A 24256-nucleotide genomic window follows, 5' to 3' on the forward strand; every position below is an offset into this window, starting at 1 on the left:
GATGTATCCGGTCTATAAACCAGAGGCTCTGGATGGACAGTTGGATAAATGGTTCTATATTTAGGATGTATCCGGTCTATAAACCAGAGGCTGTGGATGGACAGTTGGATAAATGGCTCTATATTTAGGATGTATCCAGTCTATAAACCAGAGGCTCTGGATGGACAGTTGGATAAATGGTTCTGTATATAGGAAGTATCCGGTCTATAAACCAGAGGCTCTGGATGGACAGTTGGATAAATGGTTCTATATTTAGGATGTATCCGGTCTATAAACCAGAGGCTCTGGATGGACAGTTGGATAAATAGCTCTATGTAGCAGTAGGGGCAGCTTGATATAAAATACATCACAATGACTATGGAGGAAGAGGACAGCCTGTCCAGCTCACAGTAAATTAGATTGTCATCTTGTGGAAAATATAAATACTTCGTCCTTTGTTATGTTTTAATGTTTTGATGCTGCCTTCGTTTTTATTCTTTCTTTACGTTGCATACATTATTACACATGGAGCTTATATATCAGGTAAAACATAATCAATATAAAAAAATGAAAAATTACAAATTTATTATTTATAAACAAGTGAAACATAAAAAAATATATACAAAGTGCTTAATTACATGACTTTTTAAATTGTTATTCATTTCATTATCAATATAAACAGGAATCGTTTCATTTTATACCTGTCATGTTCATTTATACCCCAATCTGAGTCATCAGCCTTGCTCACATCACACAGACTTGCAGCTTTTATGAATACAGCTGGAATATTATATCACCTGTAATGTATAAACCTTGAAAGGATATGCAGAGACCAAGTCTCTTGATGTTTTTCGCTGTAATTGTGAAGAATTCTTGGAAAAGAGATATGTTAGCTCAGTAGTAACCACATCCTGGTAGAGACATGCTTTTATTATCGATGTCTACACCAGACATTGTTCCCTCAGCAGCATCCATATCACTAAACTCTCTGCAGCCCTGAGTTGGCTCTTTTCCCCTCATTTCCATACTATTTTCTATGTCAGCATTTGTCCCACCATGTACCAAGCTCTCTGACAGATCTCCTCCACCATCCACACTACATTCTCTGACTACTCTCCTCCACCATCCACACTACATTCTCCGACAGATCTCCTCCACCATCCACACTACATTCTCCGACAGATCTCCTCCCACCATCCACACTACATTCTCCGACAGATCTCCTCCACCATCCACACTACATTCTCCGACAGATCTCCTTCACCATCCACACTACATTCTCCAACAGATCTCCTCCACCATCTACACTACATTCTCCCACAGATCTCCTCCACCATCCACACTACATTCTCCGACAGATTTCCTCCCGCCATCCACACTAGATTCTCCGACAGCTCTCCTCCACCATCCACACTACATTCTCCGACAGATCTCCTCCACCATCCACACTACATTCTCCGACAGATCTCCTCCACCATCCACACTACATTCTCCGACAGATCTCCTCCACCATCCACACTACATTCTCCGACAGATCTCCTCCACCATCCACACTACATTCTCCCACAGATCTCCTCCACCATCCACACTACATTCTCCGACAGATCTCCCACCATCCACACTACATTCTCCGACAGATCTCTTCCACCATCCACACTACATTCTCCGACAGCTCTCCTCCCACCATCCACACTACATTCTCCGACAGCTCTCCTCCCACCATCCACACTACATTCTCCGACAGCTCTCCTCCACCATCCACACTACATTCTCTGACAGCTCTCCTCCATCATCCACACTACATTCTCCGACAGATCCCCACCATCCACACTACATTCTCCGACAGATCTCCTCCACCATCCACACTACATTCTCCCACAGCTCTCCTCCATCCACATTGCATTCTCCGACAGGTCTCCTCCCACCATCCACACTACATTCTCCGACAGCTCTCCCCCACCATCCACACTACATTCTCCGACAGATCTTCTCCACCATCCACACTACATTCTCCGACAGCTCTCCACCATCCACACTACATTCTCCGACAGATCTCCACCATCCACACTACATTCTCCGACAGATCTCCTCCACCATCCACACTACATTCTCAGACAGATCTCCTCCCACCATCCACACTACATTCTCCGACAGCTCTCCTCCCACCATCCACACTACATTCTCCGACAGTTCTCCTCCCACCATCCACACTACATTCTCTGACAGCTCTCCTCCATCATCCACACTACATTCTCCGACAGATCCCCACCATCCACACTACATTCTCCGACAGATCTCCTCCACCATCCACACTACATTCTCCCACAGCTCTCCTCCATCCACATTGCATTCTCCGACAGGTCTCCTCCCACCATCCACACTACATTCTCCGACAGCTCTCCCCCACCATCCACACTACATTCTCCGACAGATCTCCTCCACCATCCACACTACATTCGCCGACAGATCTCCACCATCCACACTACATTCTCCGACAGATCTCCTCCACCATCCACACTACATTCTCAGACAGATCTCCTCCCACCATCCACACTACATTCTCCGACAGCTCTCCTCCCACCATCCACACTACATTCTCCGACAGTTCTCCTCCCACCATCCACACTACATTCGCCGACAGATCTCCACCATCCACACTACATTCTCCGACAGATCTCCTCCACCATCCACACTACATTCTCAGACAGATCTCCTCCCACCATCCACACTACATTCTCCGACAGCTCTCCTCCCACCATCCACACTACATTCTCCGACAGTTCTCCTCCCACCATCCACACTACATTCTCCGACAGATCTCCTCCCACCATCCACACTACATTCTCCGACAGATCTCCTCCCACCATCCACACTACATTCTCCGACAGATCTCCTCCACCTTCCACACTACATTCTCCGACAGATCTCCCCCCACCATCCACACTACTTTCTCCGACAGCTCTCCTCCACCATCCACACTACATTTGTCAACATCAGGAGCTGTCTGTATTCTGATGTCTAATTCGATTTCTTTTACTAGCAGGAATATGGCCCTCACTGTTGTGAATTCTCTGGTGTTTAAAAAGTGCTCCCTTTTCATTAAAAGATTTCTTGCACAGAGAACATGAATAGGGACGCTCCCCTGTGTGAATTCTCTGGTGTATAAGAAGTTTTACCTTCTCATTGAAACCCTTCCCGCACACTGCACAGGAAAATGGATGCTTACCCGTGTGATAATTCTGGTGTGCAAGAAGTTTTCTTTTCTCAATGAAGGATTTTCCACACTCTGAACATGAATAAGGACGTACACCTGAGTGAATCTTCTGGTGTGAAACCAGTGCACCTTTCTGAATGAAACATTTCCCACACTCTGAACATGCAAAAGGGCGCTCACCCGTGTGAGTTCTCTGGTGTGCAACAAGTTTTTCTTTCTGAATGAAGCGTTTCCCGCACTCTGAACATGCATAAGGACGGTCACCTGTGTGAATTCTCAGGTGTTTATTAAGAGCTCCTTTCTGAATAAAACATTTTCCGCACTCTGAACATGCAAAAGGACGCTCACCTGTATGAATTCTCAGATGTCTAACAAGACCATTTTTAAGAATGAAACCTTTTCCACACTCTGAACATGAGAAAGGACGCTCTCCCGTGTGAGACTTCTGGTGTGCAAGAAGTAATTTGTTCTCTGAAAAACTTTTCCCACACTCTGAACATGAGTAGGGCCGTTCACCCGTGTGAGTCCTCTGGTGTTTATGAAGGTCTCCTTTTTGAATGAAACATTTTTCACACTCTGAACATGGAAAAGGACGCTCCCCTGTGTGAATTCTCTTATGGATAACAAGGTATCCTCTGTCACTGAAACATTTCTTGCACTCTGAACATGAATAGGGACGCTCGTCTATGTGACTGATCAGGTGGTTATGAAGGTCTTTTTTTCCAGTGAAAGATTTCCCACACACCGAACATGAAAATGAACTCTCCTCTTTGTGAAATCCATCATTACCTAAAGAAGATTTCTTGGCATTAGACTGATCGGTGGAAAGATAGGCACCATCCGGAGTAACAGTATGTGCCGTATCAGAAGATGCCGCAGGATTAGAGGGATCCATTGAGGTATGAAAAGTGTAAGGTAGGTGATGAATATTTTGAGTAATGATATTAACTCCTGGAGCATATTGTACAATGTCGATTCCTTGTGGATTCAAATTTGTACATAAAATAAGATATCCCTTCTTGGTATTCGAGGCATTAAGTCCACCTACTAAAAAAAGCAATTTAAGAATAAATGAGGTATAGATGCCATAAATGTTCATCTAGAACTCTACAGTTTCACAAGGAATAAAATATTTTGCCATCACAACAGAAAATATGATTTTTCATGTGGTAAGAATGTATATACATATATTATATTCATAGACGTAAAGTAATAATGTGAGATGTTTCTCCTTTTGGAGTTTATGATTTACCGTATTTATCGGCGTATAACACGCACAGTTTAGGAGGGAATTTTGTGGAAAAGACTTTTAGGAGGGAAATTTAAGGAAAAAAACTTACATTTAAATGCCCATCAATGCAGCCTTATCAGTGTCCATCTGAAGCCTGGTCAGCGTCATTTGCAGCTTTGTCATGCAGCCTGTCCATCATTGCAGCCTTGTCATGCAGCCTGTCCGTCATTGCAGCCTTGTCATGCAGCCTGTCCGTCATTGCAGCCTTGTCATGCAGCTTGTCCGTCATTGTAGCCTTGTGCATCAGTGCTGTCAGCTTATGTTTTTAAAAATGGCGCCGCCGAGATGTCCTGTGTATCTCGGTGGCGCCCGGAACTTCTTGGTGGCTTTCGGCCACTCTCAGACCTTCTCGGTGGCTTTCGGCCGCCTCAGCCCCTCTCCGCGGCTTTAGGCCGTTCTCAGACCTTCTCGGCGGCTTTCGGCCGCCTTGGCCCTTCTCGGCGGCTTTCGGCCACTCTCAGACCTTGTCGGCGGCTTTCGGCCGCCTCGGCCGTACTCGGCAGCTTTTGGCCGCTCTCAGACCGTGAGAAGGGCCGAAGGCGGCTGAAAGCCGCCCAGAGCCCAAAAAATCGTGCGGAAATCGCGGAGGATCGGCGTATAACACGCACCCGCGATTTTACCCTGATTTTAAGGGGAAAAAAGTGCATGTTATACGCCAATAAATACGGTACTTGTATCTCCTCCTCATTTGTTAGGAACATGACATTATATTGAGAAATGGAGATGGACCTTTCATATGGTGTACAGTATCTCCTCCTCATTTGTTGGGAACATGATGTTATATTGAGGAACGGAGATGGAACTTACTGTAACCATATGTATCTCCTCATTTGTTGGGAACATGATGCTATACTGAGGAATTGAGATGGACCTTTCATATGGTGTACAGTATCTCCTCTTCATTTGTTGGGAACTTGAGGTTATATTGAGGAACAGTGATGGACCTTTCATATGGTTATAGTATCTCTTCCTCATTTGTTGGGAACATGACGTTATATTGAGGAATGAAGATGGACCTTACATATAGTGAACAACAGTGCTCATTAACCCTGTCCTCAGGGCCCACTAACAGGCCAGGTTTTATGTATGACCTTGGGGAGATTCAGACTAGAATACTGCAATCACTGAGCAGCAAATTATATCACCTGCAATATATTTCAGTTATCTTGCAAACCTGGCCCTGAGGACAGGGTTGATGACCCCTGGTGTACAGTATCTCCTCCTCATTTGTTGTAAACATGACATTATATTGAGGAATGGAGATGGACCTTTCATATGGAGTACAGTATCTCCTCCTCATTTGTTGGGAACATGACATTATATTGAGGAATGGAGATGGACCTTTCATATGATGTACAGTATCTCCTCCTCATTTGTTGGGAACATGACGTTATATTGAGGAATGGAGATGGACCTTTCATATGGTGGACAGTATCTCCTCCTCATTTGTTGGGAACATGACGTTATATTGAGGAATGGAGATGGACCTTTCATATGGTGTACAGTATCTCCTCCTCATTTGTTGGGAACATGACGTTATATTGAGGAATGGAGATGGACCTTTCATATGATGTACAGTATCTCCTCCTCATTTGTTGGGAACATGACATTATATTTAGGAATGGAGATGAACCTTTCATATGGTGGACAGTATCAGTTTGGTAAAAATCATTGTAATATGTTGATCTGGAGTCTCATCATATATCGGATCGGATCAGGAAGGAATTCTTTATACAGGTTTTCTTTATCTGCATAAACTGCTGGTTTATATTTTTCTGTGGGTAAACCTCATATGTCCTTTTTTAAAACCTTGTAAAAATGTAAATACATTATTTATACTCATAGAAGTTAAATAAAATGTGAACTGTCCCTATATATTTACAGTTTATGACTTACTTGTGTCCATATGTACAGAAGATTCCTCCTGTTTACTTTTCACAATCGTCTCCCCCTCCTTCATAGACTGCTGATCTCCACTCACCAACCTCTCTTCTTCTTCTTCCTCTTTAATCTCAACTTTTATGTCTTTTAGCTCTGCAGCCTAAACCCCAAAATGATAGAATATAGTGGGGGGGGGAAAAAAAAGGAACAAGAGATTACAAAGTAGAATGTCATCTTATAGCTTAGAATTGTTCTGTTTGATCAGTCCCACCTACCTGATGATGGTGGGGGATGGTGTGACCTTCCTGTGGTGAATCCCGGGAATACAGAGGACAGGGACATCTCTCTGGAGGGTTCCCATTACTGGATCCATCTGTAGGAAACACACACACTGACTGAATACATTATTTCTATGTGTTTATCAGATGATGGGGGATCTTGGTGGACCCTCCGTACTGCTCTCTCCTTTACAATAAAGTCTCCTGAGAGCCTCTTGTGCTTCAGACTGTTGGATACGGACCTGCTGCTTGGACCTGTCTGTTCCTGCACCAAAAAGGTAAGCCACCAGGGATCAGAACCCTAAAGACTGCAGACCATCACACGCCCAGGACAAAGGTTCAGTATACCAAGACTAGTGAGCGGATTCAGCTGTGTTTTTATTCCACTGCTAGTGATCCAATGCAACCAGAGACTACCTTTGCTACCTTTGCCTAACAGCTCTAAAAGTAGTTAATTGCATGTAGTTCTAAAGAGATGGTAACATGTGCACCACCATACAGTTTGGGCCCCACTGTTAATTGGGAATAAAGGACACAGAGAAAACATCTCTCTGGTGGGTTCCCATTACGGGATCTATCTGTAGGAAACACACGCACTGACTGAATACATTGTTTCTATGTGTTGATCAGATGTTGGGGGACCCTCTGTCCTGCTCTCTCCTTTACAATTTAAACTACTCTAAACACTTAATTTTAAGAGAGCAGATTTTCCAAGGCTGATGGCTGCTCTCTAAGACTCAGATTAGGAGGATATATTGTCATCAAGGACAGAGAACGGAAATGGGAATGTTTCAAATCGACTGTATGCAACACACTGCAAGATACTGTGTACTCCCATGGGCAATTCGTTTATTTGACTCCTTTCCTGTATGTTATGTGGCTCACATTCTTAGTTTTAAAAAAAAAAGCCATAAACAATAGGAAAAGGGCATTTAAAACATATAAAAATGAAGGAAAACTTTCATCTTTTTAAACGTTACAAAGAATATAACATGATATGGAAAAAGGAAACGAAGGCCGTGGTAATTCAAAATGAACGTGAGAATCCAAAAGAGAGGAGGAAAATTCCCCAAGAATTCTTTAAAAGCATAAATAGTAAAAAAAAGTCAGGTCTGAGCAAGTAGGTCCTTTATGTGATAATTTAAGTTTAGGGACTGGGAACAAAGACAAGGCAAATGAAATACCATCTTCAGCTCTGTGTATACAAACAAAAGTATGGAACTCACGTCCATAATAGTGTTGACATAGCTTTAAATGATTCACAGTGGCTCAAAATTGACATGGTACAGAAACATTTAGACAAAAAAAAGTAAATAAAGCACCTGTACCAGATGGCTAACACCCATGTGTGCTCAAAGAGTTGAACCCTGTTAAAGGTGAATGAAGCACCTGGACCAGATGGTTTACACCCATGTGTTCTGAAAGAGTTGAGTTATGTTAAAGGCAAACAAAGTACCTGGACCAGAAGGCCAACACCCAAGTGCGCTCGAAGAGTTGAACACTGTTAAAGGTGAATAAAGCACCTGGGCCAGATGGCTTACACCCATATGTGCTTAAAGAGTTGAGCTCTGTTAACCACTTGGGTACCGCGCTATTGCCGAATGACGGCATTAGCGCGGACCTAGATTTCCGGGACTACGTCTATTGACATCGTCCCGGTTACGAGCGGCCTGCGCGCCCCCTGAGGGGCGCGCGCGGCGCGCTCTGTGATCGGCGAGTCCGTGAGACTCGCCTGATCACCGATCCGTGCAAGGGGTCGATCCCGACCCCTTATCACGTGATCAGCTGTCAGCCAATGACAGCTGATCATGTGATAGAACGGAGCCGGTAATCGGCTATTATTCCTCCTCGCGCTGACAGCGCGAGGAGAAAAAAAAAAAGCCGATCACCGGCGGCCGTGATCGGGACATCAGTCCCGATCACGGCCAGCAATGCAAGGCACCACATGCCACCTGCCAGTGCCCACCTGCCTCCCGCAGTGCCATCCTGAAGGATAAATAAAAGTAAAAGTAAGTGCCCCCCGTCTGTGCCCATAGTGCCCACAGTGCCACCCACAGTGCCACCCAATCTGCCTCAAAGGTGCTGCACCCCAGTGCCGCCCATCAGTGCCCAGCAGTGCCGCCCATCAGTGCCCAGCAGTGCCGCCCATCAGTGCCCAGCAGTGCCACCTATCAGTGCCACCTATCAGTGCCCATCAGTCCCATCTATCTGTGGTACCTATCAGTGCCCATCCGTGCCACCCATCCATGCCACTTATCCGTGCCACCCATCCGTGCCATCTTATCTGTGCCCATCTTTGCCCATCAGTGCCGCCTTATCTGTGCCCATCGGTGCCGCCTTATCTGTGCCTATTAGTGCTGCCTTAACTATGCCTATCAGTGCCCACCAGTGCAGCCTATCAGTGCCCACCAATGCAGCCTATCAGTGCCCACCAATGCAGCCCATCAGTGCCCACCAATGCAGCCTATCAGTGCCGCCTTATCAGCGCACTTCAATGAAGGAGAAAAATGACCCGTTTGCAAAATTTTATAACAAACTATTAAAACATGATTTTTTTTTTTTTTTTTTTGCATCTTTTTTTGTTTGTTTAGCAAAAAATAAAACTCCGAGCTGTAACTAAATACCACCAAAAGAAAGCTCTATTTGTGGGAAAAAAATGATAAAAATTTCATTTGGGTACAGTGTTGTATGCCCGCGCAATTGTCATTCAAAGTGTATCAGCGCTGAAAGCTGAAAATTGGTCTGGGACTGAGGGGGGTTTAAGTGCCCAGTAAGCAAGTGGTTAAAGGTGAATGAAGCACCTGGACCAGGGGTCGGGCAGGAATTTTCTTTAACCTGAAGAAAATTAGGCCAAGCTATTTATTGATATTCTGCTATCCTCTTGATCAACTGCCGCTTTCAAATTTTTCATTTTATTTTTGGGTGAATTTGATAAAACAGACTTTTTCTCAATTGATGTAACATTGTAAATAAACACTTTTATACTCCTAGTCGCAACATGAAAATGAGAAATGTTTCTGTATGTAGTGTTTATTACTCACTTGTGTTCCTGTGTAGAGAACATTCCTCCTGTTTACTTTTCATAATCATCTCCCCCTCCTCCATAGACTGCTGATCTCCGCTCACCAACCTCTCTTCTTCTTCATCTTTATCCTCAACTTTAATGTTATTCAGCTCTACACCCTGAACCCCAAAAATGAGAGTAGATATTTGTAAAAAAAAATAAAAATAAAAAAATAAATAGAAGATTGTCATATCATAAAGTTTAAAATACAGTATTAGGTTTTCATTCTCAGTCCCACCACCTACCTGATGATGGTGGGGGATGGTGTGACCCTCCTGTGTGGAATCCCGGGAATACAGAGGACGGGGACATCTCTCTGGTGGGTTCCCATTACTGGATCCATCTGTAGGAAACACACACACTGACTGAATACATTGTTTCTATGTGTTTATCAGATGATGGGGGATCTAGGTGGACCCTCCGTACTGCTCTCTCCTTAAAGTCTCCTCTCACCCGGTGATATGAAGCTTTGGCAATTCTCTGTCTTCGCATCCTTAGAAAGGTCTTCTAAATACCTCCAACCCTATCAAGCAACAGACAGTGACATCCTGACACACACAATGATACAGTCACCATCCAGACACATCCCTTGTCTGTTACTGGATAATGTCCCAGAATTCCCGGCACCGCTCACCTCTCCTGTCAGCAGATCAGTGATCCTGTTGGTGACCTCCAGAATATTGGTGTATTTACTCTCAGCTGACAGACATTGAGGTGGAGGCCCTGTTGTGGTCTCATGAAGACAGCTGCTAATTTTTAATGGCTCGCCATATATATTCTTCACTACCTCATAACGCTGTGTAAAGAGAGATATTAACAATTCTCATTTCAGGCATTACAAAATGCTCATTACCACTCCAGATGTGTCTTATTAATAGAGATAAAAGCGATGTCATGTGATCTCCCAGGATCCTCCTCACCTCTCCAGTCAGCAGGTAGATGATCTCCAGGGTGAGGCCTAATATCCTCTCAGTCATGTGACTCGAGTTCTCCTCCATCCTCACTGATGTGATTCTATTCAAGACTCTCCTCCTCTGTAGACGGATAATAAACTGAGAATGATCTGGACTGTACTGGGATGAATAATGTCTGCACAGAGTTCCTCCATAGTTCTGACATCTCGGACTGTTACTGTATTAGAAAGCTTGTAAATCTGCTTCTATTTAGCCTTTTAAATTCCGCTTTTCCCCGTTCATCATTCAAACCACACTTTTCTGTTGTTATGACATACATTAGCCTGGACCCAGTGATGACTGGCCTGATGAAAGAGCGCGGTCGTCTCTCCACCTCGACCCGAACGCTCAGGAAACGCGTCGCCCGCCGTGACGTAACAACCCCGCGACCGGCGTGTCACCGCTAACCAAGCCTCGCTTTGGAAACACATCCTCTGAGTCCACCAAGCCGGCATTCTTTAAAACAACAAACTCGTGGTAACGCCAGGAGAGGACAACATGACACCCGCGGACCGGATCTTATGTGACGGACGAATCAAATGAAAAAACCGCCCCCCTTGTATTCTACATGCCTTTTTATGCCTTGGAAAATGTGAATGCATAATCTGTTTGTTTTACCTGTGAATAAATTGCCTTTTAAAAATCTACACCCAGAGGCGCCCCCTTCTTCTTCTCTTTTCCTGCAACAGTCTAGGAGCCTGGTTTCAGCTCCCTGTGGTGGCAGCCCTGCATTCTAAAGTCCCACTCAAAGAACGAAAGACACTTTCACGGGACTTGAGAACTAAAAGCTCTCATTCATATTATCGTCCAATATAACTTTATACAAACAGCCCTCTGGAGTATATTATTTTCTGATCTTTTGCGCCTCTACTTGACATGACATCACTGGAACTGTGTGCTTGCCCACACAATGCAGTCAGAACAATGGCTGGTGGAAGGGGCGGTACATCGTTTTCCTAAAACAGTAGATTGACCTACATAATGTCTTCATGTGATGCCGAGCTTCTGTGACTGAAATCCAAAAAGATGAGCCAGGGACAATCAGACTGGGAAGGGAAAAAAAAATCTAGATGATGCTGGATGCCCTCCACCCAAGAAATGAGATGGGCTCTATCGGGGTCCTGTTGTACTGGGCCCAGGCCTTATCAGCTAAACAAGGGAGCCCAGATGGCACCGGTGGGTACGGTATCAGACCAATTACAGATAACCTATAGCTATTGATATTGGTGTGCTAGGCCATAACGGGAGATGTATATGACTGGCATACAGGAGAAATATTGATAATTCTGCATTAGGATAACTGGTCACTTTTGTATGGGGGGGGGGCCCGGGCCATACTTTGAACTGTATTTAACATCAAGGCCCAAAATTTCGGACAACACGGGTGCAGTGTCACCTAGTAGTGCCTTCCTCCAGTTTGGAGGCCAACTTGGACGGAATAAATCTAGGCAAAAGTTCTATTGTTTTGGGGGAGGGAGGGGGGGATTTAACTCCATGTTTTATTTTTGTTTTTTGTTTTGTATGTAAATGTCCAAATTTTATAGCCGGTGGTTGTCGGTCCAAGTGTGGCATGTTAATTGCATGCTTAAAAACTGAATAAAAAAGAATTTTCCAAAAAAAAACAAGGGGGCCCAGGGCAGCTTTATTGTTCATTTCTGCCTAAAATAATGAATTGGTTTTACTAGACCCCGCTCCTACATGCTTACCAGGGATTTAATTACATTTCCCACGTCAACAGAGGGGCCCAGGAGGTGGAAGCAGAGGAGGAACTTTTAAAAAATTTACATGTGCAGGTGGAACAAGTAATGGCGCGTACACACGGCCGGAATTTCCGACAACAAACGTTCGATGGGAGCTTGTGTAGGCTCCATCAGACATTTTCCGTCTGAATTTCCAACAAACAAAATTTGAGATCTAGCTCTCAAATTTTCCGACAACAAAATCCGTTGCCGGAAATTCCGATCGCTTGTACACAATTCCGACACACAAAGTTCCACGCATGCTCAAAATCAAGCAGGAGAGCCGCACTGGCTATTGAACTCGGCTCGTCATACGTCTTGTACGTCATCGCGTTCTTGACGTTCGGAATTTCCGTCAACGTTTGTGTGACCGTCTGTATGCAAGACAAGCTTGAGCCAACATGGATTTTGCTGTCGGAATGTCCGATCGTGTTTCTGTGACATCAGTGTGCCGCTGTTCCACTGCACCTGGGGTGGGCACCATCAGGAAGACTGTACGGGGCCCTATGATTTCTATCAGCAGTCCTGAGCTCTGTCTGCATACAGTGTGAAGTGAATGTAAACCAAGCAGTTCTAGTGCTGGAGAGGACAACTCCATACAAACCCCTTTTGTTTACATTTGTATTGACTAGATTGTAATGAAGCAAATGTTTCTCTCTATGTCCTTGCTGGAAAGAGTTCCCCTAACTTTCTGTCCAGCTGACAAACAGATCGAAATTTAAAGGGTCGTCAACCCAATAGGTACAAAGACAAAAGGATAATCTGATGGGAGTTATAGTGGCTCCCGCCTCCATCTAAAACTGTATAAAGAAAGGTTATAGTAAGGGGCCAGCATCCCTTCCATCAAATCATGAATATCCCTTTATCCCTTATTCTATATACTGTAGGGATGTTCATTACTTATGGTGCCTTGATTAGAACTTGTACTCGAGTTCAGTCTTCTTCCTCTCCATTGCACTTTCAGAGCAATTTCAAGTACACTTTGCACTTGTAGTGCAAAGTGGATTTGCCTTTTGTAAATAGTGATGGCCGAACGGTTCGCCCGGCGGTCGTTTCGCGGCGAATTTCCGACTTTCGCCGTCCGCGGGTTCGAACGCCTTTTTCCGTCGTTCGCCCCGGCGGACTTACGTGTTTAATGTATACAAGAACTTTAACCTTTCGTGACACGTTTATCATGTGTTACAGGACAACCAATTGAGACATGACAGCTCATGGACACTTGGACATTCCCCCTAACCTATAAATACACCCGATCCGGTGGCCATTTTACATTCTTTCTTCTGTCACTGTAGGGAAAGGATCCTGTGTGGAGTAGGGACAGAGAAAACGCTAGCTATTTGGTACACAAAAGTTCTTTTCAGGACTGGTATAGGTGTTAGGTCAGCAGCCTGAGTTTCTTTTGTCAGTTTAGATAAAGGGACAGAGCGCTGTATGCTGCTATTTTAGGGACAGCTCAGCCAGATTAGTCTTTCTTCATCATCATCATCATCATCATCATTAGCTGTTACTATCAGGTCCACAAAAGAGCTGTTCCAGCTAATCGTTCCAGCCTACTCTTTTTTGCCAATTTGTATAGGGACAGGCAGGAAGCAGTGTGTCAGGCAGTGAGGATAATTTTAAAGACTTGCTGTTACTATTAGTTCCACAAAGGTTCTTTTCAGGACTGGTATCAGTGGTACGGTAATAGGCTTGTACACGTATAATATTCTTTCTTCCAAATATAGAAAGAATATTATACTTGACTGCTGCCCTTCTGCTGCAGTCTGCTAATCATTCACAACTCACTTGTTCCACAAAGCTCTTTATCAGGACTGGTAACTTGGTCTGTCTAGGGTGCTACGGTACATAGGCTTGGGTGCGGTACAGTCTGCTGTTCTGTAAGGACCGCTATCGGTCCACAATACATAGGGTTGACGTGCACTACTGCTGACCGCTGCCCTATACTGCAGCAGTCCTTCAGCGGTATAGGGACTGACGCACAGTCTGCTAAACACTAACACACAACCTGCTTGGTCCACAAAAGTTCTTATAAGGACTGGTAACTTGGTATAGGGTGCTACGGTACATAGGCCTGAGTGCAGTACAGTCTGCTGTTCTGTAAGGACTGCTATCGGTCCACAATACATAGGGTTGCCGTGCACTACTGCTGACCGCTGCCCTATACTGCAGCAGTCCTTCAGCGGTATAGGGACTGACGCACAGTCTGCTAAACACTAATACACAACCTGCTTGGTCCACAAAAGTTCTTATAAGGACTGGTAACTTGGTATAGGGTGCTACGGTACATAGGCCTGAGTGCGTTACAGTCTGCTGTTCTGTAAGGACCGCTATCGGTCCACAATACATAGGGTTGACGTGCACTACTGCTGACCGCTGCCCTATACTGCAGCAGTCCTTCAGCGGTATAGGGACTGACGCACAGTCTGCTAAACACTAACACACAACCTGCTTGGTCCACAAAAGTTCTTATAAGGACTGGTAACTTGGTATAGGGTGCTACGGTACATAGGCCTGAGTGCAGTACAGTCTGCTGTTCTGTAAGGACTGCTATCGGTCCACAATACATAGGGTTGCCGTGCACTACTGCTGACCGCTGCCCTATACTGCAGCAGTCCTTCAGCGGTATAGGGACTGACGCACAGTCTGCTAAACACTAATACACAACCTGCTTGGTCCACAAAAGTTCTTATAAGGACTGGTAACTTGGTATAGGGTGCTACGGTACATAGGCCTGAGTGCGTTACAGTCTGCTGTTCTGTAAGGACCGCTATCGGTCCACAATACATAGGGTTGCCGTGCACTACTGCTGACCGCTGCCCTATACTGCAGCAGTCCTTCATTGGTATAGGGACTGACGTACAGTCTGCTAATCACTAACACACAACCTGCTTGGTCCACAAAAGTTCTTATAAGGACTGGTAACTTGGTATAGGGTGCTACGGTACATAGGCCTGAGTGCGTTACAGTCTGCTGTTCTGTAAGGACCGCTATCGGTCCACAATACATAGGGTTGCCGTGCACTACTGCTGACCGCTGCCCTATACTGCAGCAGTCCTTCATTGGTATAGGGACTGACGTACAGTCTGCTAATCACTAACACACAACCTGCTTGGTCCACAAAAGTTCTTATAAGGACTGGTAACTTGGTATAGGGTGCTACGGTACATAGGCCTGAGTGCGTTACAGTCTGCTGTTCTGTAAGGACCGCTATCGGTCCACAATACATAGGGTTGCCGTGCACTACTGCTGACCGCTGCCCTATACTGCAGCAGTCCTTCAGCGGTATAGGGACTGACGCACAGTCTGCTAAACACTAACACACAACCTGCTTGGTCCACAAAAGTTCTTATAAGGACTGGTAACTTGGTATAGGGTGCTACGGTACATAGGCCTGAGTGCGTTACAGTCTGCTGTTCTGTAAGGACCGCTATCGGTCCACAATACATAGGGTTGCCGTGCACTACTGCTGACCGCTGCCCTATACTGCAGCAGTCCTTCATTGGTATAGGGACTGACGTACAGTCTGCTAATCACTAACACACAACCTGCTTGGTCCACAAAAGTTCTTATAAGGACTGGTAACTTGGTATAGGGTGCTACGGTACATAGGCCTGAGTGCGTTACAGTCTGCTGTTCTGTAAGGACCGCTATCGGTCCACAATACATAGGGTTGCCGTGCACTACTGCTGACCGCTGCCCTATACTGCAGCAGTCCTTCATTGGTATAGGGACTGACGTACAGTCTGCTAATCACTAACACACAACCTGCTTGGTCCACAAAAGTTCTTATAAGGACTGGTAACTTGGTATAGGGTGCTACGGTACATAGGCCTGAGTGCGTTACAGTCTGCTGTTCTGTAAGGACCGCTATCGGTCCACAATACATAGGGTTGCCGTGCACTACTGCTGACCGCTGCCCTATACTGCAGCAGTCCTTCAGCGGTATAGGGACTGACGCACAGTCTGCTAAACACTAACACACAACCTGCTTGGTCCACAAAAGTTCTTATAAGGACTGGTAACTTGGTATAGGGTGCTACGGTACATAGGCCTGAGTGCAGTACAGTCTGCTGTTCTGTAAGGACCGCTATCGGTCCACAATACATAGGGTTGCCGTGCACTACTGCTGACCGCTGCCCTATACTGCAGCAGTCCTTCATTGGTATAGGGACTGACGTACAGTCTGCTAATCACTAACACACAACCTGCTTGGTCCACAAAAGTTCTTATAAGGACTGGTAACTTGGTATAGGGTGCTACGGTACATAGGCCTGAGTGCGTTACAGTCTGCTGTTCTGTAAGGACCGCTATCGGTCCACAATACATAGGGTTGCCGTGCACTACTGCTGACCGCTGCCCTATACTGCAGCAGTCCTTCATTGGTATAGGGACTGACGTACAGTCTGCTAATCACTAACACACAACCTGCTTGGTCCACAAAAGTTCTTATAAGGACTGGTAACTTGGTATAGGGTGCTACGGTACATAGGCCTGAGTGCGTTACAGTCTGCTGTTCTGTAAGGACCGCTATCGGTCCACAATACATAGGGTTGCCGTGCACTACTGCTGACCGCTGCCCTATACTGCAGCAGTCCTTCATTGGTATAGGGACTGACGTACAGTCTGCTAATCACTAACACACAACCTGCTTGGTCCACAAAAGTTTTTATAAGGACTGGTAACTTGGTATAGGGTGCTACGGTACATAGGCCTGAGTGCAGTACAGTCTGCTGTTCTGTAAGGACCGCTATCGGTCCACAATACATAGGGTTGACGTGCACTACTGCTGACCGCTGCCCTATACTGCAGCAGTCCTTCAGCGGTATAGGGACTGACGCACAGTCTGCTAAACACTAACACACAACCTGCTTGGTCCACAAAAGTTCTTATAAGGACTGGTAACTTGGTATAGGGTGCTACGGTACATAGGCCTGAGTGCAGTACAGTCTGCTGTTCTGTAAGGACCGCTATCGGTCCACAATACATAGGGTTGCCGTGCACTACTGCTGACCGCTGCCCTATACTGCAGCAGTCCTTCATTGGTATAGGGACTGACGTACAGTCTGCTAATCACTAACACACAACCTGCTTGGTCCACAAAAGTTCTTATAAGGACTGGTAACTTGGTATAGGGTGCTACGGTACATAGGCCTGAGTGCAGTACAGTCTGCTGTTCTGTAAGGACCGCTATCGGTCCACAATACATAGGGTTGCCGTGCACTACTGCTGACCGCTGCCCTATACTGCAGCAGTCCTTCATTGGTATAGGGACTGACGTACAGTCTGCTAATCACTAACACACAACCTGCTTGGTCCACAAAAGTTTTTATAAGGACTGGTAACTTGGTATAGGGTGCTACGGTACATAGGCCTGAGTGCAGTACAGTCTGCTGTTCTGTAAGGACCGCTATCGGTCCACAATACATAGGGTTGACGTGCACTACTGCTGACCGCTGCCCTATACTGCAGCAGTCCTTCAGCGGTATAGGGACTAAGAGTTTTGTCACAGGGTGATTTAAAAAATGACAGGCAGAGGAAGAGGCAGGCCCTTCCGCAGGGGTGGTAGGGGTAGGGCAGGAGCAACAGCCTTGAGCCAAAGTGGGAAGTTGCAGAAGGTGCGTTCAATTACTTTAAAGGACGCACCAGACTTGGTTGAGTGGCTCACTCAGCCTTATTCTTCTGCACCCTCCTCATCCTCTCGATCTGCACCCTCTTCTTCACTCTCTGCTATGTGCACCCCCAAAGACACTACCACCAACAACACCACCACCACCACATACCTTCCGCTTGAGTGCAAATGGGGGCCTTCATGCTCCAGTGTTTTAATAGGGACCCCCGTATAAAAAGCATGAGGGTCAAGGACCAGTACTGGGTGGCAACGTACTTAGATCCCCGGTACAAACACAAAATGGCGGAAATGTTACCGCCGTCGCAGAGGGCTGTCAGAATGCAGCACTTCCAGGCCTTGCTTCGAGAAATGCTGCATTCTGCTTTTGCGTGCGCTGGCAGAGGAGCAATTCCCACTCCCAGAGAAGGATTTGCGGGTACCAATCCAACAGCGCCTGCAAGAAGAGGCCGGTTTGAAGATGTGTTGGTGACTTCGGATATGAGGTCATTCTTTCAGCCGACCCATCGACAGGTGTCATCCGGATCCAGCATCAGGGAACGCCTAGACCGTCAGGTGTCCGACTACATTGGGTTAACGGCCGATGTGGACGCTCTGAGGAGTGATGAACCCCTAGACTACTGGGTGGGCAGGCTTGACCTCTGGCCAGAGCTTGCCCAATTTGCAATCGAACTGTTGGCTTGCCCCTCATCCAGTGTCCTGTCCGAAAGGACGTTCAGCGCAGCAGGGGGGATTGTGACCGATAAGCGTACTCGCCTAGCTCACGACAGTGTTAACTACCTTACATTTCTAAAAATGAATGAGGCATGGATCTCGGAGGAATTCAACACATGTGATCAGTAGACCATGTATATGTCTATAAACAATTTTTGGAATCAAGCACACAGACCTTCTTAATTCATTTGGCTCACTTCCCTGACCCAAAAAAGCACACCGTACTATATGCCCCTACCCTCCTCTTTGAAGAGGTTGAGCGGTGTCATATTTCTACTGGGGCTGCTTATTATGAGGGGTTCCCACCATCCCTGTGCTGTGCTGACTTCCTCCTGGGTGTTCTTATTATGAGGGGCTCCCACCATCCCTGTGCTGTGCTGACTTCCTCCTGGGGGTTCTTATTATGAGGGGCTCCCACCATCCCTGTGCTGTGCTGACTTCCTCCTGGGGGTTCTTATTATGAGGGGATCACACCATCCCTGTGCTGTGCTGACTTCCTCCTGGGGCTGCTTACGGTGCTGCTGTCAGCGCTGTATGTCACGGAGCTGCTGTCAGCGCTGTATGTCACGGAGCTGCTGTCAGCGCTGTATGTCACGGAGCTGCTGTCAGCGCTGTATGTCACGGAGCTGCTGTCAGCGCTGTATGTCACGGAGCTGCTGTCAGCGCTGTATGTCACGGAGCTGCTGTCAGCGCTGTATGTCACGGAGCTGCTGTCAGCGCTGTATGTCACGGTGCTGCTGTCAGCGCTGTATGTCACGGTGCTGCTGTCAGCGCTGTATGTCACGGAGCTGCTGTCAGCGCTGTATGTCACGGAGCTGCTGTCAGTGCTGTATGTCACGGAGCTGCTGTCAGCGCTGTATGTCACGGAGCTGCTGTCAGCGCTGTATGTCACGGAGCTGCTGTCAGCGCTGTATGTCACGGTGCTGCTGTCAGCGCTGTATGTCACGGAGCTGCTGTCAGCGCTGTATGTCACGGAGCTGCTGTCAGTGCTGTATGTCACGGAGCTGCTGTCAGCGCTGTATGTCACGGAGCTGCTGTCAGCGCTGTATGTCACGGAGCTGCTGTCAGCGCTGTATGTCACGGTGCTGCTGTCAGCGCTGTATGTCACGGAGCTGCTGTCAGCGCTGTATGTCACGGAGCTGCTGTCAGCGCTGTATGTCACGGAGCTGCTGTCAGCGCTGTATGTCACGGAGCTGCTGTCAGCGCTGTATGTCACGGAGCTGCTGTCAGCGCTGTATGTCACGGTGCTGATGTCAGTGCTCTGTATTACGGTGCTGCTGTCAGTGCTCTGTATCTCCTGCACCCTCTTGTTTGCCTACCCTGGTCCCTGACCTTCCCTCTCCTCCATTGCCTTCATTAGCTCCATAGTCCTGAATTGTCAGAACAATTTCCCAAATAAAAAAAAAATGCTTGTAGTTATCGATCCCAAATTCACCTCATACATGTATTATGCTATTGTCCAGGTGGTGGGACTACGTGCTACCCCCTAATAATTACCCCGTGGCCGCAAATTCGACCTAAAGGTTTGCGAAATTCGCCTCCCATTGAAGTCAATGGAGCCCGCGGCGAACGGTCGTTTTCGCGAACGTTTGTGCCCGTTCGCGTTTCGCGTTCGCGAAACGTCCCGTCGGAAGTTCGTCCATCACTATTTGTAAATAACCCCCATGGTGTCCATTATCTCACAGTAATGAGAGCCAACAACCCCGAGACAGTTTTATGGAGGATAGATAAATGGTTCTATATTTAGGATGTATCTGGTCTACAAACCAGAGGCTCTGGATGGACAGTTGGATAAATGGTTCTATATTTAGGATGTATCCGGTCTATAAACCAGAGGCTCTGGATGGACAGTTGGATAAATGGTTCTATATTTAGGATGTATCCGGTCTATAAACCAGAGGTTCTGGATGGACAGTTGGATAAATGGTTCCATATTTAGGATGTATTTGGTCTATAAACCAGAGGCTCTGGATGGACAGTTGGATAAATGGTTCTATATTTAGGATGTATCCGGTCTATAAACCAGAGGCTCTGGATGGAGAGTTGGATAAATGGTTCTATATTTAGGATGTATCCAGTCTATAAACCAGAGGCTCTGGATGGACAGTTGGATAAATGGTTCTATATTTAGGATGTATCCGGTCTATAAACCAGAGGCTCTGGATGGACAATTGGATAAAAGATCTATAAACCAGAGGCTCTGGGTGGACAGCTGGATAAATGTGCATGACGGGGGGCTTACTGGGTGTAAATATAAAATAAGATCTTCTTACCTCCTCTGCTGCCAGTTCCAGCAATGTCTCCTCTCTACTTCCTCCCGTCTCACCCTCAACTTCCTGTCTGTATATTACATGACTTCCTGTTTGTACATTACATCACTTCCTGTCTGTACAAAGCGCTCACAATGAGGTCGCCATCACGTGAACAATATAAGAACAGTAGAAAATGTTTCAGCCTTTTTTTTCTGCTGCCTTATGGGGCATTCTATATTAATTCCTTAATCATGTACCATTTATACATTGGGGAACACTAAGATATTAAAAGAGAAAAAACAAAAAAAAAACAATAATTTGATAGTGTAATTATTCAAAATTAGAATACAAAAATCATCATTTATATAAAGAAACTAAAGATAATGACACTTCCTCTTTTCATCAGGGATTCTGCCGCCTGTTTCCTTTATTTGCTCAGTGTATAGAGTAGATCCCAGATCTGAGCGGTCAGACCTGACCAGCTGCTCACAGCACTTATTTATACAGCAGATGATAACTTTATTAACTTTCGGGAACAAATGTAGAAGAAAACCACCTGCGGCTTTCTCTGGAAAGGTTCCCAGTGCGCATATTCTTTCCTCGGTGGTAATCACAACCTGGTAGAGACATTTTCCTGGGGCCTCCATGGCAGCATACCTGTATCAAGCTCCCCTTTGACTCCTCCCTCAGGACCGGTGAATATTATAAAAGAAAATGATTAGTGCACTCCCAGCATTCTCCTTTTTTCCCCCTCATAGTCAGTAAATGGCGATCGAACGTTCCTTACCTTTGCAATCGGCAGCTTCCAGCTGGGTTCAGCCTCTCCCAGGTGCAGTCCCTATTCTTGGGCAGCTAAATGTGCTGATAAGATAGGGAGCCCCTTCTGTGGGTCTTTTGGGACAGCCGTGGTCTCTTAACTAAGGGCTCCTATCTGCATTTATATACTGGCATTTGCACAAGCCTGCAAAGCAGCTATATCTATTTTTCACTTAGCCTTAATGCTTCCATTTCTCCTTCCTGTCATCTATTCTCTCTCACTTTCCTTTCTTTGCATTCCTCTCTCTCTTTTTCGCTTTCTTCCTCCCCCACCACCTTCCCCTCCTTTTGTGTACCTTCATTCCTGGTTACCATAATGGACGGCGCGCACCTCGCACCGGCTTTTCTGAGTCCCTCAGTGTCTTCCTGCCGCATAGGTCCTAGTGTCGCCGGCCGCGCATGTGCGGTCTGGCCTGAAGTCATGGTGGCCATCTTGAATAGGGGCAAATTTTTTTTTTTGCCCTGGTTTGTCAAAATCATTTTTTAGAGGGTTGTATCTTCCACAAGATGTCCCTCCCCTCTCTATTTTATCCTCCTTTTATCAAAAGATCCAGCACAGCTAGTGGAACACAGGTGGATGCTGTGGCCTACACTATCAAGATATGGTTGGATGGTAAATCATCAAACGAGTCATCTTTTCTCCAGTTTAGGCGCCTTAGTCAACACCGCAAAAGGGACAGTGTCCCTGCCATCTCAGAAAGTGTGGGCGATCATTCAGAAAGGAGAGTGAGAACATGGTCCTACATCAGTGGTCATCAACCCAGTCCTCAGGGCCCACTAACAGGCCAGGTTTTATGTATTACCTTGGGGAGATACAGACTAGAATACTGCAATCACTGAGCAGCAAATTATATCACCTGTGATGTATTTCAGTTATCTTGCAAACCTGTCCTGCTAGTGGGCCCTGAGGACAAGGTTGATGACCACTGGTGTACATAACAGCCTCGCACTAACTCAACTTAATACAGATTTTTGTCTTTTTGTATCCAGATGGACACATGGCTACCTCAGGCACCTTTTAGCTAGAATTCCTGAAGTAATGGAGCAAACAGTCTATCCCAATCCATCAAACAAGTTTGATGCACAGGGGTCTGCACTAGGTGACAAAGAGGGAGATGCCTGTAAAGCCACGTCCATTAAGGCATGTCTTCTGGATCACAGTTACCACAGACACCAATGCAATAGGCTAGGAGGCACATTGCAACCAGATGTTGGTTCAAGAGAGATGGGTGTTCAATGTGGCAGACATCATCGCAAATATCCTGGAAATCTAGGTGGATTATCTCGCATCAACAGCATTTGCTCTCTCAGATCAAGGACAAATCAGTTCTGATTCGGATAGACAATAGAGCTGCAATATAATACATACATCACCAAGGCGGAACCAACAACAGTTCCTTACTAAGGCAAGTGGAGCCTATCTTCATTTGGGCAGAGGGCAATCTGAAGGACTTAAGAGTAGTCTGTCGTCCAGCTCACTTAAACACAGATGCCAATCACCTATGCCAATCACCTATCCCAAGCATTTCCGGATTCCCAACAAATGATCCCTACAACTGAAGTTATTCAGTTGGATTGTGGGCCAGTGGACCTTTCCTGAATTGCATCCTTTTGCTACAGGAAGCAGTACCAAGCTGCGGAGGTTTAATTTCACACATACAGTGCCTTGCGAAAGTATTCGGCCCCCTTGAACTTTTCAACCTTTTGCCACATTTCAGGCTTCAAACATAAAGATATAAAATTTTAATTTTTTGTGAAGAATCACCAACAAGTGGGACACAATTGTGAAGTGGAACGAAATATATTGGATATTTTAAACTTTTTTAGCAAATAAAAAACTGAAAAGTGGTGCGTGCAAAATTATTCGGCCCCTTTACTTTCAGTGCAGCAAACTCACTCCAGAAGTTCAGCGAGGATCTCTGAATGATCCAATGTTGTCCTAAATGACTGATGGTGATAAATAGAATCCACCTGTGTGTAATCAAGTCTCTGATAAATGCACCTGCTCTGTGATAGTCTCAGGGTTCGGTTGAAAGCGCAGAGAGCATCATGAAGACCAAGGAACACACCAGGCAGGTCCGTAATACTGTTGTGGAGAAGTTTAAAGCCGGATTTGGATACAAAAAGATTTCCCAAGCTTTAAACATCCAAAGGAGCACTGTGCAAGCGATCATTTTGAAATGAAAGGAGTATCAGACCACTGCAAATCTACCAAGACCTGGCCGTCCCTCTAAACTTTCAGCTTAGACAAGGAGAAGACTGATCAGAGATGCAGCCAAGAGGCCCATGATCACTCTGGATGAACTGCAGAGAACTACAGCTGAGGTGGGAGAGTCTGTCCATAGGACAACAATCAGTCGTACACTGCACAAATCTGGCCTTTATGGAAGAGTGGCAAGAAGAAAGCCATTTCTCAAAGATATCCATAAAAAGTCTCGTCTAAAGTTTG

The 24256-nt window shown here is 45.9% G+C and overlaps 1 protein-coding gene across 2 annotated transcripts; it reads right to left on the reverse strand.

Moving 5' to 3' along the window:
* Positions 1 to 549: 549 nt before the first annotated feature.
* On the reverse strand, positions 550 to 23476 carry LOC143955646 (uncharacterized). Of its 2 annotated transcripts, XM_077465749.1 has the most exons (9): positions 21013 to 23476; positions 10628 to 10741; positions 10342 to 10503; positions 10161 to 10230; positions 9953 to 10050; positions 9685 to 9826; positions 6641 to 6738; positions 6381 to 6525; positions 550 to 4240 (listed from the first exon to the last, which is right to left on the reverse strand). In XM_077465749.1, the coding sequence occupies exons 2-9, from the start codon at positions 10703 to 10705 to the stop codon at positions 2973 to 2975; spliced, it is 2061 nt and encodes a 686-aa protein (XP_077321875.1). In that variant the 5' UTR covers positions 10706 to 10741; positions 21013 to 23476; the 3' UTR covers positions 550 to 2972. The 2 variants fall into 2 exon arrangements, with proteins under 2 accessions (XP_077321875.1, XP_077321874.1); XM_077465748.1 differs by lacking the exon at positions 21013 to 23476 and having other exon boundaries at positions 10628 to 13571.
* Between the last annotated feature and the right edge of the window lie 780 nt (positions 23477 to 24256).

Source organism: Lithobates pipiens, unplaced genomic scaffold, assembly GCF_037356315.1.
Source record: "Lithobates pipiens isolate NorthernLeopardFrog02 unplaced genomic scaffold, aLitPip1_a1.2 Scaffold_35, whole genome shotgun sequence".
NCBI lineage: Eukaryota > Metazoa > Chordata > Amphibia > Anura > Ranidae > Lithobates > Lithobates pipiens.

Excerpts from the sequence above, each read along its gene's own strand:
- LOC143955646 (XM_077465749.1), bottom strand. The coding sequence starts at position 10,705 with ATGGAGGAGAACTCGAGTCACATGACTGAGAGGATATTAGGCCTCACC. Across the intron at positions 9,827-9,952 it reads CCATCCCCCACCATCATCAG|GGTGTAGAGCTGAATAACAT; the intron begins GTAGGTGGTGGG and ends TTTGGGGTTCAG. Across the intron at positions 6,526-6,640 it reads CCATCCCCCACCATCATCAG|GCTGCAGAGCTAAAAGACAT; the intron begins GTAGGTGGGACT and ends TTTGGGGTTTAG.